At 39.4% G+C, this 16,050-nt stretch overlaps 1 protein-coding gene and 1 pseudogene across 1 annotated transcript; one reads left to right on the top strand and one right to left on the bottom strand.

The window, feature by feature from the left end:
* Nucleotides 1–2,913: 2,913 nt before the first annotated feature.
* LOC146393043 (coiled-coil domain-containing protein 106-like) lies at nucleotides 2,914–15,720 on the bottom strand (annotated as a pseudogene).
* LOC146393044 (uncharacterized) lies at nucleotides 5,796–7,795 on the top strand. The gene has a single exon (XM_084925478.1). The coding sequence runs from the start codon at nucleotides 5,796–5,798 to the stop codon at nucleotides 6,762–6,764; it is 969 nt and encodes a 322-aa protein (XP_084781604.1). The 3' UTR covers nucleotides 6,765–7,795.
* Nucleotides 15,721–16,050: the final 330 nt, after the last annotated feature.

Here is a 16,050-nt window from a genome sequence, read left to right as displayed (position 1 = left end):
GTCTTTTGGAGACGGGTGTATTAATGGAAACCATCTAATTATTGGATCTATATTCTAATGCTTTGTCTGAATGCGGCTTGGATTTTCCCACCTTGTATGATATCCGGCTGAAGCTTTAAGTTAGCTAGCCTCACAGCTGTGTCATATTAACTTTGTATTTTTGCAGCATAAGTGGAGAATCGGTTCAGTCCGTGAAAGCTTATGGTTTTGCATTGCAGACTGCATCGTAATGAACCCCGGTGTATTAATTAACCTTAATGGGTTTGAATTGCACTGTCTCACTTTGTGAACGCACATGTGAGGGAACTAAAGCTTTTATTGCTCATCCAAAGGAACACATAGAAAAGGGACTGCGTGTGACTTATCCAGTGAGAGGATGCCAAAGTGTGTTCTCCATAAAATCTACATTTACCCTCCCATATGTCTAGAAAACACAAACGTTTAGAAAATGTGATTTGTGGTTCAAACAAAGATACTCAGAGTCCAACTACAAATGTCACCATGCAGGAAGGTGCCAGTGTATCAGATACAGAAGACCTTGGTATGGATTGGTCTAATTTCAGTGACCTGTATCTCAGAAATGTATGTATGTTTTACATTAAAGTACAGGGACAGCCTCTAACATTAAAACCACTGTTGAAGAAATACAAAGCATACATGAATTTGGACAGATGTATTCATTGAATAGACTAAGATGATGAACAGAATCAACTTTTTTGGGATTTACTTGCCTGGATGACTGAGCATGCATCAACATGATACTCTTGGCTTGTTTAGTTTTATGTTCTGTTGCTTCCACACTAATACACTGACTAACACAACCATATAGATTCAACCAGTAATACATTCAAGCCCTTGTTATTAAAGGTTTTAATTGGTTGTCATTGTTGTTGGTGTTGGTGTTGTTGGTGGTGGTGGGTTTTTTTGTTTGATTTTTTTAAGTCTCAGGTTCCTCCTGCTTTGCTGCTGAGACATTCATGTTGAGCATTGACAAGAAGATTGTCAACGACTGCATCACAACCTTCACCTCTGCCATCTGCCTAATGTTTGGCAGTTACTACTGCTTTAATATACACAACCCTGTGAAACTATAGTCAACACTGGAGTTCCTTCAACGGTAAAATTTATTTTATTATGGATTTATTTTTGTGTTTATCAAACTTAGCCATTTGATATCCCACCTCAGGTTGTTAATTTCCTCAATCTCTCTCGCGCCCCCCCCCCTTTTTTTTTTCTTTTTCTTTTTTTAATTTTCCATAAATCCTGAGAGAGGCACCAAGGTTGAATCCAAGAAGAAAAGAGTGATCTCAGTCAATCCCAGAGTCCTCACTCTAATCTCAGACATTGCTGACCATAAGTGGATCTAGTCCTGCCCCTTTTGTTTGAGATGTGATAAAGAAGTGATAAAGGTATACTGTGGTACTTACTCTGCAGATGTTCTGTTTTTGAAACAATTGTTACATTTCCGATTGTGAGAGGGAAGTTTTTAACAATGTGAAGTTTTACAAGACACAATTTGTAAAAGTACATGTTCTACTTTTGCTTCACTGTTTTATATCTCTTTCAAATGTTTCATTCTCTATATTTGCATTTGGATAATTTGAAAAAGCAAGATTCTATGTTTACTGATATTTATGTAGTGAGAAAAGCACCAATAACACTTAAGTTCTCTAAGTTATGGAAAAGATGTCTGAAGTGTCTGCTACAGCTATGTAATGTACGCTCAACTTACAAGACTGGTTTTGCACAATTTGAAAGGAACTTTTAAGAATTCAGTGATTCTTCACTCTTGCTGTCATGGAGGTAACTAGTAACTATTTGTGATTTGTTGAGTGAAGATTTTTTATAACCCTTAAGAAGGGAAACTGCAAAACATTTTTAAAGTAAATTATTGGATTTTTTACTGAATAAAATTGCATTTTAGGTACCACTTCACAGTAAGACTCCCCTTATAGATGGCTAATTAATAGTTCATAGCCATGTTATAAATTAATCTGTAAATGCATAATAAACAATTATTAATGGTTTGTTATGCATTAGTTAAGGGTGAGAAAGAGGAAAAACCTGACCGGTTTCTTGCCAAATAGTGAGCCAAATGTGTTCACCTATATATTTCATCTAGAGTTGCTATATTAAACATTTCAGACTAAGTTACTATCTTTTAAGCACAATTACCATTTGTAAACATATTTTTTAGCATATAAATTGTACTTTATAAATGCATTATAAATATCCACAACTATAAATTGGAGCTTTGTTGTAAAGTGTAAAGCATATAACCCATTTATTAATGGTAAATGGCCTGTATTTGTATAGCGCTTTTCTAGTCCCTAAGGACCCGAAAGCGCTTTACACAACCTGTCATCCACCCATTCACACACATTCACACAAGTGTAAAGCATAACACCATTTATTATTGACTACTAAACATTTATAAACTCAAAAGAGAGCCTTGTTGTAAAGTTTAAAACATGTCAACATTTATTTATGACGAACAAACATTTGTAAGTATTACTGGGCCTTACTATAAAAAGCATAAAGCACCAACAGTTATTTAACATTGATAAACTTATATACAAGCCTTTTAAAGATAGCTAAAACTATATTAAGGAAACAAATCTCATCCCTAAATTCACCACTAGCATAAAACAAAGGAAAATTATAATAATTATAATATAATAAATTAATATACCTTAACTGAAACCGCACAGCTGTATTATTTACTCTACACACATTTATACAAATCTAAACATAAAAAAACAATAAAATAAACTAACCTAACAGGTAAATCTCAGTTGAGTGGAAACTCAACACATACGTGAACAGATCTTTGAAAAACGGTTGGTTTTGCAGATCTTTTCTTCAGTTCAATATGTTCAAAATAAACAAAACCACTTAGAACAAATTAGGGTTTCAGACAGATTTCCCTCTTCGAATTGGAAGCAAAGTACCAGCGGCCTTCATACTTTCTATTTTGTTTGTTACTTCATCACTGCCTTGAATTGCAGCCTCACATCGCTTAGCAAAAGCTAGTACCGTCTCTCCACTAGGCCTGTTGGACAGTAGCTCCTGGTAAACATTGGGGACCGCAATAGCAAGCTCCCCAACTGATGAAGTGGACACAACAGTGTTCCTGTCGAGCCCATGCTTCTGAAAAGCTTTGGTCATGGTCTTCATCTTTGGAAATGTCTTGAGGAGGGATTTGTATCGCTGCACAATGTCATTTGGCGTTTGTTAAAACAAAGCAAATAATTAGAAAAGCAAATGTTATGTGACGGCTGTGTGCAAGCAGGCAAAGGACCCAAAGTGCAGACAGTCGGAGACAAAAGGTGAACTTAAATACTAGTGATGTGTCCTGTGTGTCGAAGCTTCGATACCTGTGTCAGGTAATCTCGGGGGAGTTTTTGTGAAGCGCGTATTGAGGCTTGCTTTGATTACATATGCAGTGATGTTCGAGGCCTCGCGGGCAGTACGTACCACGTGACTGATTCAGGAACTGTCTCGCCGGTTCGCACCAGATTCGAAATAAAATGGGCAGCAAAACACAGCTGATTTCCCCCATCACATTGTGTTGTGGAATTGGATTACGTACGTGCTACATAGTTAATTGAGCATTTCTTGTTCGATGGAACCAGCAGATTTTTTTTTCATCTCATCTCTTCTAATAAAGTACGCACACAGTAATAAATATCACGAATGATAAGTACCATAATATAAATAAACAACACTACAGATCCTATAATCTGATTTCTGTCTTTTAGTTTTTTAAAAAGTGAAGCGCCACACACTAGTTTGTGTCATTATCCAGATGTACATAAGCATGATTACACAGTTACTAGGGATGGGTTTTGATTATCGATTAAAATAGATTCTGGCTTCCCAGATAGCAACACGACATTGAATTGATGTTGATTTTTCATCCGATCCGTCGTTATGGTCAGGGTTGAAATGCCAATGTGGTAACAACATTGAAATACTGTGGTAAGTAAGTAAGTAAGTAAGTAAGTAAAATTTATTTATATAGCGCTTTTCACAGATAAAAATCACAAAGTGCTTTACAACACAGGAAATGGAAATATAAAAACAATATAACAGTAAATAAAACAAACTATAAAAACAGCATAAGAAGAAATTAATCAAATGCTTTTCTAAATAAAAATGTCTTCAGCTGTTTCTTAAAAGAATCAATGGAGTCCGTGCAGCGAAGAGACAGTGGGAGAGAATTCCACAACCGTGGTGCCACAGTCTGAAAGACACCACGAGTTTTAAAACGAGTGCGCGGTACCACCAGCAGTCTCTGATCTAATGACCTTAAAGCCCGAGAAGATGAATGTGGTTTCAGCAGGTCAGATAAATATTGAGGAGCCTGACCATGTAGGGCCCTAAAGGTTAGAACTAAAATTTTAAAATGAAACCTAAAATTTACGGGCAACCAGTGAAGGGAGGCCAAGACTGGAGTGATATGCGATCTTCTCTTGGTGCCTGTTAAGAGACGTGCTGCAGCATTCTGCACAGTCTGAAGACGATTTAAGGCTGATTTGTTAAAACAAGTAAAAAGGCCATTACAGTAGTCAAAACGAGAAGAAATAAAAGCATGAATAATCATCTCAAGTTCAAGCTTTGATACCATTAGTCTGAGTTTAGAAATATTCCGTAAATGATAAAAACAGTTTCGGACCAGCTGCTCGAGCAACATCGAGCTGTCAAATATGACACCGAGGTTTCTAAGGCTTGATTTTACAGAAGGGTCTAAGAAGCTGATATGCTGCCTGATTTCTGGGACCATGTGGTCTGGAGCAATAATTAGAGTTTCTGTTTTCTGAGCACTTGCTCCTCCCCCTTTGTGAGTGTGGACGCTTCATCTCTTTGCTCTTTAAATGCTTTGCTTCTTTTATTGATTTTTATTGATTTTTATGCTGATTTTTTCCCTTTTTTCCATATGAGCTTACCTGCGATAGCTTCTGGACACTTATAGATCATTAGGACTAAAGTGTTCTTAACAGAAACAGCAACATTTTTATAGTTACCTTATCCTCAGCGCTCCGTGTGTCTGTGGCCTACACACAGCTGAAGCCTGATTACAGCGTCTGGGCACCGAGCAGCCTCAATAGCCTGGAAAGGTGCTAACCGCTAGGCTAACTAGCAACAAGATGCCTTCCCTCTCCACAGATGACTACCACAGCCTCCTGCAGAAGATTGCAGTACTGGAGACAAAAATTCATCGCTTAGAAGTAAACGTGGAGGTAAATGGACAGTGTGGAAATGAAACAACCTTGCCTTTGATTCAAAACAATGGCGATGAGCAAGCTAGTACACAGCTAAGGAGCACAGATAACATGACCAAGAAAGTAGACTTTGTGCACTATTATAAATCCTCAAGCGATAATCCCCCCTTGGACTGTCTTGGTGCAAAACCAAGACATAAATCATGTCTCCTAGAAGAGGGAGGACGTATCACAGGCAGGGCACAGCGAGCTGAAATCTCTGAAACCGACTGGCCTTCACTTCCTACGAGACAGAGAAGCTCTTCTACCCCTGTATACGAGAGGAAACAGGACTGGACAACCGTGAATAGGAAGGTTAACAACAAACCTTCAAAACAACTGAATGTGAAACTGCACAAAAGATTTGCTCCACTATCAAAGGACCCTGGATCTATATCGGACAACCATCCATCTAAAAGTAGCGAAGTAAGGTCCGAAAATCTTTTGAAAAGTAAAAGGCCACAGGGAAAGCTAAAGGCTAGGCCTGGAACTCTGATTGTGGGTGACTCTGCCGTAAAGGATGTACAAAGGATGTGCGGTACGAACACTAAAGTCCTCTGCTTTCCTAACGATATGGTCAACAACCTGAAGGAGAGAATTCTTCAAATTGCAGATGAATATCCAACTGTGACAAACATTGTTCTGCATACAGGGTCAAACGATGTGTCCAAACAACAGTCGGAGGTTCTGAAACGGGACTTTACTGGATTATTAAATACTGTAAACTCTCTGAATGCAGCTGTATTCATCAGTGGACCTGTACCGCCGGTCAGAGGAGGAGACGAGAGATTCAGCAGGTTGTTTACACTGAATAAATGGCTTATATCAGCATGTGCTGACCACTCAGTGCACTTTATCAACAACTTTAATATTTTTTGGGAACGCAGGCATCTGTTTAAAGCAAATGGATTTAATTTTAACAAGTCAGGGGTGAAACTGTTCACCTCCAACTTGTTTTATTCCATACGTCATCCATCTGTGCTTGGTGCCAAGGCTGAGATAAACGAGGAGTTATCTCATGAAGAGGAACAAACAGTACTCCAAGAACAGACAAAGCCCAGCAGAAACCTTGAGGAGGAGCTCCATCTGCCCCCACCCGGGAAGAGCCTCAGAAAGGAGAGACATCTGAGGCAAGAAGAGGGGTCCCTATTTGCCTCTAACTCTCTCAACAACACCAACAACCAGGACCAGGACCAGGGACCACGATCTTCCCCAGTCCCCCAAACCCCTGACAGGCCATCACCCTCCTCCCCCTCCCTTTCTCCCTCCTCCCCACACCTGAAATTCACTGAGGAGATGATGGAGCGGGTCAATGCTGGGCTCAGATCTACCCCCCGGCCCAATCCCTTTTTGTCCCCCATAAACCCCCCACCAGAGCAGCCAAAGGTTCGCCATCGAGCCCCACCCTCAACAGAGCAATCGAGGTCACATTGCCCAGCCTCGCCCCCCTTAGTTCCTCCTTACCACCTTCATGCTCTGTCTCCGCAGTCTGATGTGTGATGTGTGGAGGGTCCGGGCTGCGAGGATTATGGCAGTGGTGACTTTTCCCAGGAGAAGCTGGGACCCTGTTTACTAGAAGATTTTAAAATCTCTGTACTTTCAGGTGACAGAAGGAGACATGTGGCCTGGTCAAAACACAGAGAGCTGCACTCTAAAAGATCTTTAAACATAGTAAACATACCTTGTGTGCCACAGACTGCTCCCAAACACGAGGGGACAAGTAATGCCTCTAAAACACTTAAGTTGGCTTTATTAAATGTTAGATCTTTAGCTGGGAAAACATTTTCAATTAATGATTTAATCACTGAGCACAGCCTTGATTTTATGTTTTTAACTGAAACTTGGTTGGACCAAAGTAACAGTGGAGCTGTTCTCATCGAGACGACCCCTCCTAACTACAGTTTTATCAGTGAGGCCAGGGTGAGCAGGAGAGGAGGAGGGGTTGCTGTCTTACTTAATGAATCATTTCAATGTAAGCAGCTATCTCCTGGAAGTTTTCAGTCTTTTGAATATGTGGCTTTACAGCTGAAGGCCCCATCCAAAGTTGTGTTTCTTAATGTTTACAGGCCTCCCAAATACTGCACAGACTTTTTTAATGACCTCAGTGAACTGCTGTCTGTGATCTGTGTTGATTTCGACTGTGTAATTATTGTTGGGGATTTTAACATCCATGTGGACAACCCTCAGGACAAAGGGACTAAAGACCTGAGTAACACTCTGGGCAACTTTGGGCTGACTCAGCATGTAACAGAGGCCACACATAATAGAGGACACACTCTTGACCTACTGATCTCCAAGGGCCTGAGCATTTCAGAGGTTACTGTGTCTGATGTGGGCCTGTCTGATCATTACTGTGTTTTCTTTGAAAGTAAAATCTCAGCCCACACAAATATATCAACAGCAGTGATCACAAAACGGTGTATAACTGAAGACAGTAGTGAGATCTTTAACCAGGTCTTCCCATTAACACCTGACCTGTCCAGAGGTTCAGTCAATGAGCTCGTCAATAGCTTCAATGCAAAAATGTTAAATGTAATGGATACAGTTGCTCCCATTAAGGTGAAGGTTATCTCTGGAAGGAAAAAGTCTCCATGGAGAAACTCCACACTGGTGAAAAATGAAAAAAGAGAGTGTAGGAAAGCTCAGCGCAGATGGAGAAAAACAAACCTCCAGGTTCACTATGACATCTATAAAGAGAAACTTCACAATTATAATTTACAACTGAGGAGTGCAAGAAGGTCCTACTTCTCTGACATCATCACTAAAAACAGTCATAATGCTCGGGTCTTATTTTCTACAGTTGACAGGCTAACAAACCCTCCTGTGCCAGTGGCAGCTGAACTTCATTCAACCATGGCCTGCAATGACTTTGCCAAATTCTTCACAGAAAAAATCCAAAAGATTAGACAAGCAATTGGTACATCAACAGCAGATCCAGACTATGTACTGTGTCCACTGAAAAACTGTTTAAACACCATAAAACAGTTTCACCCTATTAACAGCAAAGACCTGGAGGACATCTTAGGTCAACTGAACTCCTCCTCTTGCTGTTTAGATGTCCTGCCAACAAGTTTTTTCAAAAAAGTCTCAAAGACTTTGGAGTCAGACCTGTTACAGATCGTCAACTTTTCTTTAATGTCAGGTGTGTTTCCGGAACCACTAAAAACTGCTGTAATAAAACCTATACTGAAAAAGGACAATCTTGACAAGACACAAATGAACAACTACAGGCCAATCTCAAATCTCCCATTTTTAAGTAAGATCATTGAAAAAGCAGTTTCTCAACAGCTCAATTACTTCTTAAAACAGAATAACTGCTATGATGCCTTCCAGTCAGGTTTTAGACAGAACCACAGCACTGAAACTGCTCTGACCAAAGTGTTCAATGACATATGTCTGAACACAGACAGTGGAAAAATGTCAGTCTTAGTTTTACTGGATCTCAGTGCAGCATTTGATACAGTTGACCACAACATATTACTCAAACGACTGGAGAACTGGGCAGGTCTTTCAGGAACTGTACTAAACTGGTTCAAAACATACTTAGAAAACAGGAAATACTTTGTATCAATAGGTAACTTCACATCTGAGCAGACAAGTATCACATGTGGAGTTCCCCAAGGTTCCATCTTGGGACCCCCTCTGTTTAACATTTACATGCTCCCACTGGCACAGATTATAAAGAACAACAAAATAAACTATCATAGCTATGCAGATGACACACAAATATATATCACAATGTCACCAGGAGACCGAGGCCCTGTACAGGCTCTTGGTAAATGCATTGAGGAAATTAATGACTGGTTGTGCCACAATTTTCTCCAGCTAAACAAAAACAAAACTGAAGTAATAGTCTTTGGCGCCAAAGAAAAACGATTACAGGTCACCAGAGAACTTCAATCTATACACCTAAAAACCACAAACCAGGCGAGAAATTTGGGTGTAGTGATGGATGCAGACCTAAACTTAGAAAAACACATTAAGACAATAACAAAATCAGCTTACTATCACCTCAAGAATATATCAAGGATAAAAGATCTGATGTCTCAACAGGACCTGGAAAAACTAGTCCATGCATTCATCTTTAGTAGGCTTGATTACTGTAACAGCATCTTTACAGGTCTACCTAAAAAATCAGTCAGACAACTACAGCTCATTCAGAACTCTGCTGCTCGAGTCCTCACTAAGACCAAAAAAGTGGACCACATCAGTCCAGCTCTGAGGTCTTTACACTGGCTGCCTGTCCGTCAGAGGATAGACTTTAAAGTTCTGATGCTGGTCTATAAAGCTCTGAATGGTTTAGGACCAAAATACATCAGTGACCTCCTGACCCAGTATGAACCTTCCAGATCCCTCAGGTCATCTGGATCCGGTCTTTTATCAGTTCCCAGAGTCAGAACCAGACACGGAGAAGCTGCATTCAGCTTTTATGCTCCATATATCTGGAACAAACTCCCAGAAAGCCTCAGATCAGCTGAAACACTCAGTTTATTTAAATCCAGGTTGAAGACTCACTTGTTCTCAGCTGCATTTGAATAAAGCACCAAATCCACACTTTTAAGCTTAAATTTCAAAACTAACATTTTAACTACTGATTTTATCTATTGTTCTGATTTTATCTGTTTTGATTTTATATACTGTTTTGTTTGTTTGTTTGTTTGTTTGTTAATTAGTTAGTTTGTTTGTCTGCTTGTTTTAATCAATTTTAAATCATGCTTTTTATTTGTTTTTGTTTCTAATGTCTCTGTAAAGCACTTTGAATCACCTTGTTGTTGAATTGTGCTATACAAATAAACTTGCCTTGCCTTGCCTTTTATCAGAGTTTAGTTGGAGAAAATTGTCATTTAAACATTTGTTGATTTCTGTCAGGCAATTACTTAAATTAGACAATTTGTAAAACTCAGACATTTGGAAGGAACAGTATAGTTGGATGTCGTCAGCATAGAGATGATAGGAGATATATTTATAGCGCTTGATAATTTGGCCTAGGGGAAATACATAAAGTAAAAAGAGAACTGGACCCAGGACAGATCCCTGAGGTACCCCACACGGCAAAACTGTTGATTCTGATGTGACATGATTCATGCAAACAGTAAAAGATCTCTCAGACAGATATGATTTAAACCATTTTAAAAACAACACCAGTAATCCCAAACAAGTTCCTGAGTCTGTTTATCATGATGCTGTGATCTACAGTGTCAAAAGCAGAGCTGAGATCCAACAGGACCAGCACTGTGTCCTCTCCAGAGTCTGCTGCCATCAAGATATCACTAGATACTCTAAGTAAGGCAGTTTCAGTGGAATGCAATTTACGAAAACCAGACTGGAAAGTGTCCATAACAGCATTTTTATCCAGGAAATAGTTAAGTTGTTCTAGTTCTACTTTTTCTAAAATTTTCGATATAAAAGGCAATTTGGATATTGGCCAATAACTGTTAGGAAGAGATGGATCCAGCTGGGGTTTCTTTAATATTGGCTCAACAATAGCTTGTTTAAAGAAGCTGGGGACTGAGCCAGTATGAAGAGAAGTATTTATCATTTTCACAATACAGGGGCCAATTGAATCAAACACACTAGTGAAAAGTGAAGATGGAAGGACACCAAGGGGGCTTGAAGTCTGGTTTATATGACAAAGCAGGCCTCTGATGTCTTGTAATGTAACAGGAGTAAAAGAGGACCAAGTATCAGAGGAGAGCAAGTTGAAAGTTTGATATTGAGAAGATGATGGAGAGATATTAGACCTGATGGCAATGACCTTATTTCTGAAATAGTTCATAAACTCATTGCATTCGGACGTTGAGTGAACTGGTGCACAATGAGCATCAGGAGAAACAATGCTCTTAATTGTTTTAAACAAGAATTTGGGGTCTTTCTTTTTTGAAGCTATGAGGTGTGAAAAATACTCTGTTCTGGCATTTTTCCACATGTCATTTAGCAAGAGGATAGATTCTTTAAGGTGTAACTTATAAACCTCAAGCTTGGAAGCCTTCCACAAACGTTCTAGCTTGCGACAGTATCTCCTGAAATTACAAATGTTTTCATTTAACCAAGGATGAGATTTCAAACATAGGACAGTACTTTTTTTCAGAGGTGCCACTATGTCTAAAATAGAATTACACTGGTTATTAAAGGATGAGACAAGAGAGTCCAAATCATTGTAAGTCATTTCAGCGTCAAACATGGCAGAGAACCTTTTGGCGGCGTTCTGGTTTATGATTCGCCTTTCAATCGTTATTTTGGGAGCCGGGGGATCCAAATAAAATGACAAGTTAAAATATATGCAGCTATGGTCACTCACATGGACATCTTCCACACGAATGTCATTTATATTTATCCCAAGGAGAAAACAAGGTCCAATGTGTGACCCTTTACATGTGTAGGGCCAGAAACATGCTGCATAAAATTAAAAGACTCTGTGATAGTCATGAAGTCAGCAGCCATAATACAGGAAGCATCATCAATATGAAGGTTAAAATCTCCCAACATTACCACCTTCTCTAATTTAATAATGGATGATAGGAGGTCGTTAAATTCAGTTAAAAAGACTCCGGCAGGGCCAGGAGGTCAGTAGATTAAAATACAATAAAAAGGTGTGCAAAGAGCCGACCTTGATCATCTGAAGTTCAAATGAGGTAAAAGAATCCGAGTTCATCAGTCTGCATGTTAATCTGTCCTGGTGCACAACAGCGAGACCTCCGCCACGTCCCGAAAGACGTGGAGTTCCGATGACGGAGCAGCCAGTCGAACAAATTTCCTTCAGATGTATATAATCCATGTTTTGTTGCCACGTCTCAGTTAAACACATGAAGTTGAGAGATTCCTTTATAAAAAGATTGTTTAAAATAAACGATTTGTTTTTGAAGACGTTTGGTTGGTGCAGTCAACAGCTGACTGCAGTGGCACTCGAATTAAACACCTGTGCGCACCTCTACACCTGTTACGCTGGGCGGGGACTTCAGGGCTAGCAGAAGCTAATATCCATAGTGGTACATCACCTCTGCCATCAAAACGGCGGTCGAAGGAGGGACGCCAAGTGAACATGGAGCCATCAGACCATAGATTCCGAGCTGGGAACTGAAGTGTAGTGTCGGCACCAGGTGACAGTAGATGACTTGGTCGTAGGCACCGGTATTCTTCCCACATCCAAGAAGCTAATCTTCGGTACCTTCTCAGTCGCACCTGGACACCGGCCCTACTTCTTCTTTTCTTCATGTTAAATCCCACCGATATGTACAGTAACATGCACTCAGGTGAGGAACACACAAAGGGTGGAGGGAAAAAAATTTCCTGTAACTGTCCCAGCTGTCAAAGTAGCTCTCCATTGAATCTTTGATATACAACATCATGCCCCGGTCATAAGTATTGGTGGCAGAGACAAAATCAAAACACAGGACGGTAAAAATAATATTGCAAGTGACAATAGCGGCCAGTATAAAACTATACCAGTGAGCTGTACTAGCGGCACAAGCGGCAAAGCCAAACACAGACGCCATCTTGCCTCGATCAATTAGTTGTTCCGCTTGGAAGTCAACCAGTGACCCAGTGAGGTCACACACTGGACTAAACCGACGGTCTTACTATAGGGACGTTGTAATAATGTTGATTTACCGTTGTTTTTTTGCCATTGATATTCTATCTATTTGTAGTCGACCAGGTAACAACAACGTCGAGAAAACGTCTATTTATAGTTGACCATCATTTGGCGTCGGCCACCATCAAAAAGCCATCGATTTGTAGTTGAGCATTAAATTGCATTGCAACTGAGCGGGTATAAAGTACCGGAGAACGTAGAAAAATTGTTCTTTTGTTTTCAATGATTTCTGGTCTAGTTCACCAGCTTTAAAAAAATCGTGTCAACATGCAATTTATGTATAGTTGACCAGGAAATTGAAGCAGCGATCACTTGGACTATTCCCCAGCACCCCTCTCACAGTGGTACATCCCTCCAGGTAACCATTGTCTTGTACAGTAGAGCAGGACATTACATTTACTCTCAGCGGAATTGACCGGAGAAGGCACTGCACTGGCCTGCACCATGGTTAGTGATCTGAATTATAATATTTCTGACTGTCTGAGGCAAAATTTCCCCGAATTGAATCGAATCGTGGGTCAAATCGATTCTAGAAGTCAGTGACGATACCCAGCTCTAACAGTTACACAATCATACCAAAACTCTGTCCTGAAAGTTTCCAGTTTCTCTTTTGTATCAGACATACTGAGACAATATTCGGGATAAATAACCACGGAAACAATTTATTTATTCAGTTTAGAGGTTTACGCATCTCATCATTATAATCACAGAGCCTGTTTCACTTGAATTGTCCACTTGATGGTGCAGTAGAGCAAATGAATCATCACAATGCTTCGAACCATGAGTCGACCAGTTGGATGGAAAGCTTCAGTTCATCACAAGGCTTCATCTCACCATCACTATTAAATACAGCTTTAATGCTGAACTCAAAAAAGGTAACAAAAACCTGAGACTCCAAAAAATAAACTCAGGCAAGCAGACAGAACACACAGCATCGTAAACGGTAGATCGCAACACGGACACAGTGAAACACAGGGCTTAAATACACAGAGGGAGCAATCAGGGAATGGGTAACAGGAGGAAAACACAGCTGGAGCAAATCAGGCCTAACGAGACAAAGGAAGCAAAACCAGATGCATTTACATGAGACACGGACTTTCAAAGTAAAACAGGAAGCATAACACAGAGACGCGAACTTGACAAGGGGATACAGCTGACAGGGGAGACAGAGCAACTAGAGAACACAGAGACATAAACCATAAGACAGAACTCTAACAAAGAAACCAAAGACTAGAAATGATAAATAATATAATAAACTCAAAACCCTGGGTCAACGACCCAGGCATCCTAACAGCAAATGCTCAAAGCATAGACAGAAAGATAGATATGTATATATGACGTAGCAAACACAGAGTCGTTTTTAGAAAAAATTTAAATCATAATACTATGTTTCATGTCACATTTATAGTATCCTGTTCTGTACAATCTTCTCTTCCAAAATCTTTTGCTCACCACGCTGCCGGAGCTTCTTCTGCTCCTTCTTCGGTTTCTTGGCTCTTGAATGCTTTTTCTTGTATTTGTGCTTTCGCTACTTTGGGGATGAAGATGAGGATGACCACACAGACGATACAGATAAAGATGTGGAAGATGAATCTGAGTTTTCAGAAGCCTTCGAGGAAAATGGATCATTAAATGGTTCGTCTTTAGGTTGCTCTGCAGGATGCAAACAAGAAAATGGCTGGTTTTAGAAACAAGATATTTGACACCACTCAGGTTACACTGAGTGACAAAGATGTGCAGAGTAGCTGCTACTTCAAAGTCCCCCTGTTTTGTTTTATGTGCTTAAAGAGAATGCAGATTTTGTTAAAGAAAATCATCATGTGAATAAAGTGTATATATATATATATATATATATATATATATATATATATATATATACGTATAAAACGTATATTAATTCTGATTTTAAGGCTGTTACATTACTAGTTCAAGTTGGAGCTATGATCTTATGAGCTATGAAAATGAATCAATCAAGTTAGACCTGGCTGAACTGAATTTGGAACTAGATCTCTTTAGAAATGAACTGGCACAACACTTAAAGTTAACTGACTAAAATATTTTAATCAACACAACGACAATAAGGGAACTTCACTGGGATTTATAAATTATCTAATGTTTATCTGAAGACTGTAAAATAAAAATAATGCTTATGGAACAAGTCTAATTTCATACTTGTAAAGGATGATAGCTGCCTTCGTAGGAAATCTCTCTCTCCTTCCAGTTCTTCAGTTCTCATCTTTTGCCACTCCAGTTTCTCCTTAAGAAAAGTCAGTTCCTCTCGCTCCTTGTTAAGAAGTGCAGTTGCAGTAGGGGCAAGTTTAGAAGAAGAATCTATAAAACAAACAATTATTAAATTACAATACTAAAATAATTTATAATCTAAACTTGGGAAACTCACATAAAATATTGATTAAAAATGGTTACAACTTGAAATTATAAAAATCTACTTTGTAAAAAAGTTTTGATATATCCACCTATGGTGGTTTAGACATTTCTAAAACAAGGCAAATAATCCGTATGTGTACTACCTTACTGGGGTGTTTAATATAAATCTATTGATGCACTTAAACAAAAGATAAAAACTAAAAATATACAACAGAGTGATATCAAATGTTTGGAATAATCAATAGTATTAGAGCTATTCAAGTGTTACCTGATGTTAATTAGCCACCGTAGCTAGCAGCCAAATGGCTCAGTAGCTAGGTAGCTAGCATTACAACGTTACTCACCGTCATGTTTAACTGCTGACGCCATTAGCTTAGTGCAATCTAGCCCATCCAGTCTCTGCTTTTTGTATCTCTTTGAACGTATGCTGACTGTGTAGGTCGCAGAGGCACACAAAGTTATATCTTCTGCTCCATCCATGGCGCCTCTGGTGGTCGCGCTCTGATAGGAGGGACTTTCCTTAATAAGATTAACTGTGATTGGATGTTTATATGAGCTCCTCTGCGTTTGAATTAAGTTTGTTTTCCCTCCCTTTGGCGCCAGAACATTTTTTTTTACCATGAATCCAGCGGGTAGATCTTCATAACAGAGTCGGAGATACATTATAACAGGTGAGGAAATCCTCTTTTTTGTGTGGGACTATTTTTGGTTATAGGGCTTGTTTTATATGGCATATGAAGTTCTTTAACTCTGAACCGAGCGTCACTAGATTCCCGTAGAGTATTTTACGGTGTTTCGAGGTGATAATGA

This window comes from Perissodus microlepis, chromosome 1 (assembly GCF_051167445.1).
Source record: "Perissodus microlepis isolate ML-2025 ecotype Zambia chromosome 1, ASM5116744v1, whole genome shotgun sequence".
Classification (NCBI taxonomy): domain Eukaryota; kingdom Metazoa; phylum Chordata; class Actinopteri; order Cichliformes; family Cichlidae; genus Perissodus; species Perissodus microlepis.
The sequence above is the reverse complement of the archived record's forward strand: the minus strand, read 5'-3'. Positions and strand labels throughout refer to the sequence as shown.

Bases quoted from the DNA above. Each gene is read 5' to 3' on its own strand.
- LOC146393044 (XM_084925478.1), top strand. From the start codon at position 5,796: ATGTGCGGTACGAACACTAAAGTCCTCTGCTTTCCTAACGATATGGTC.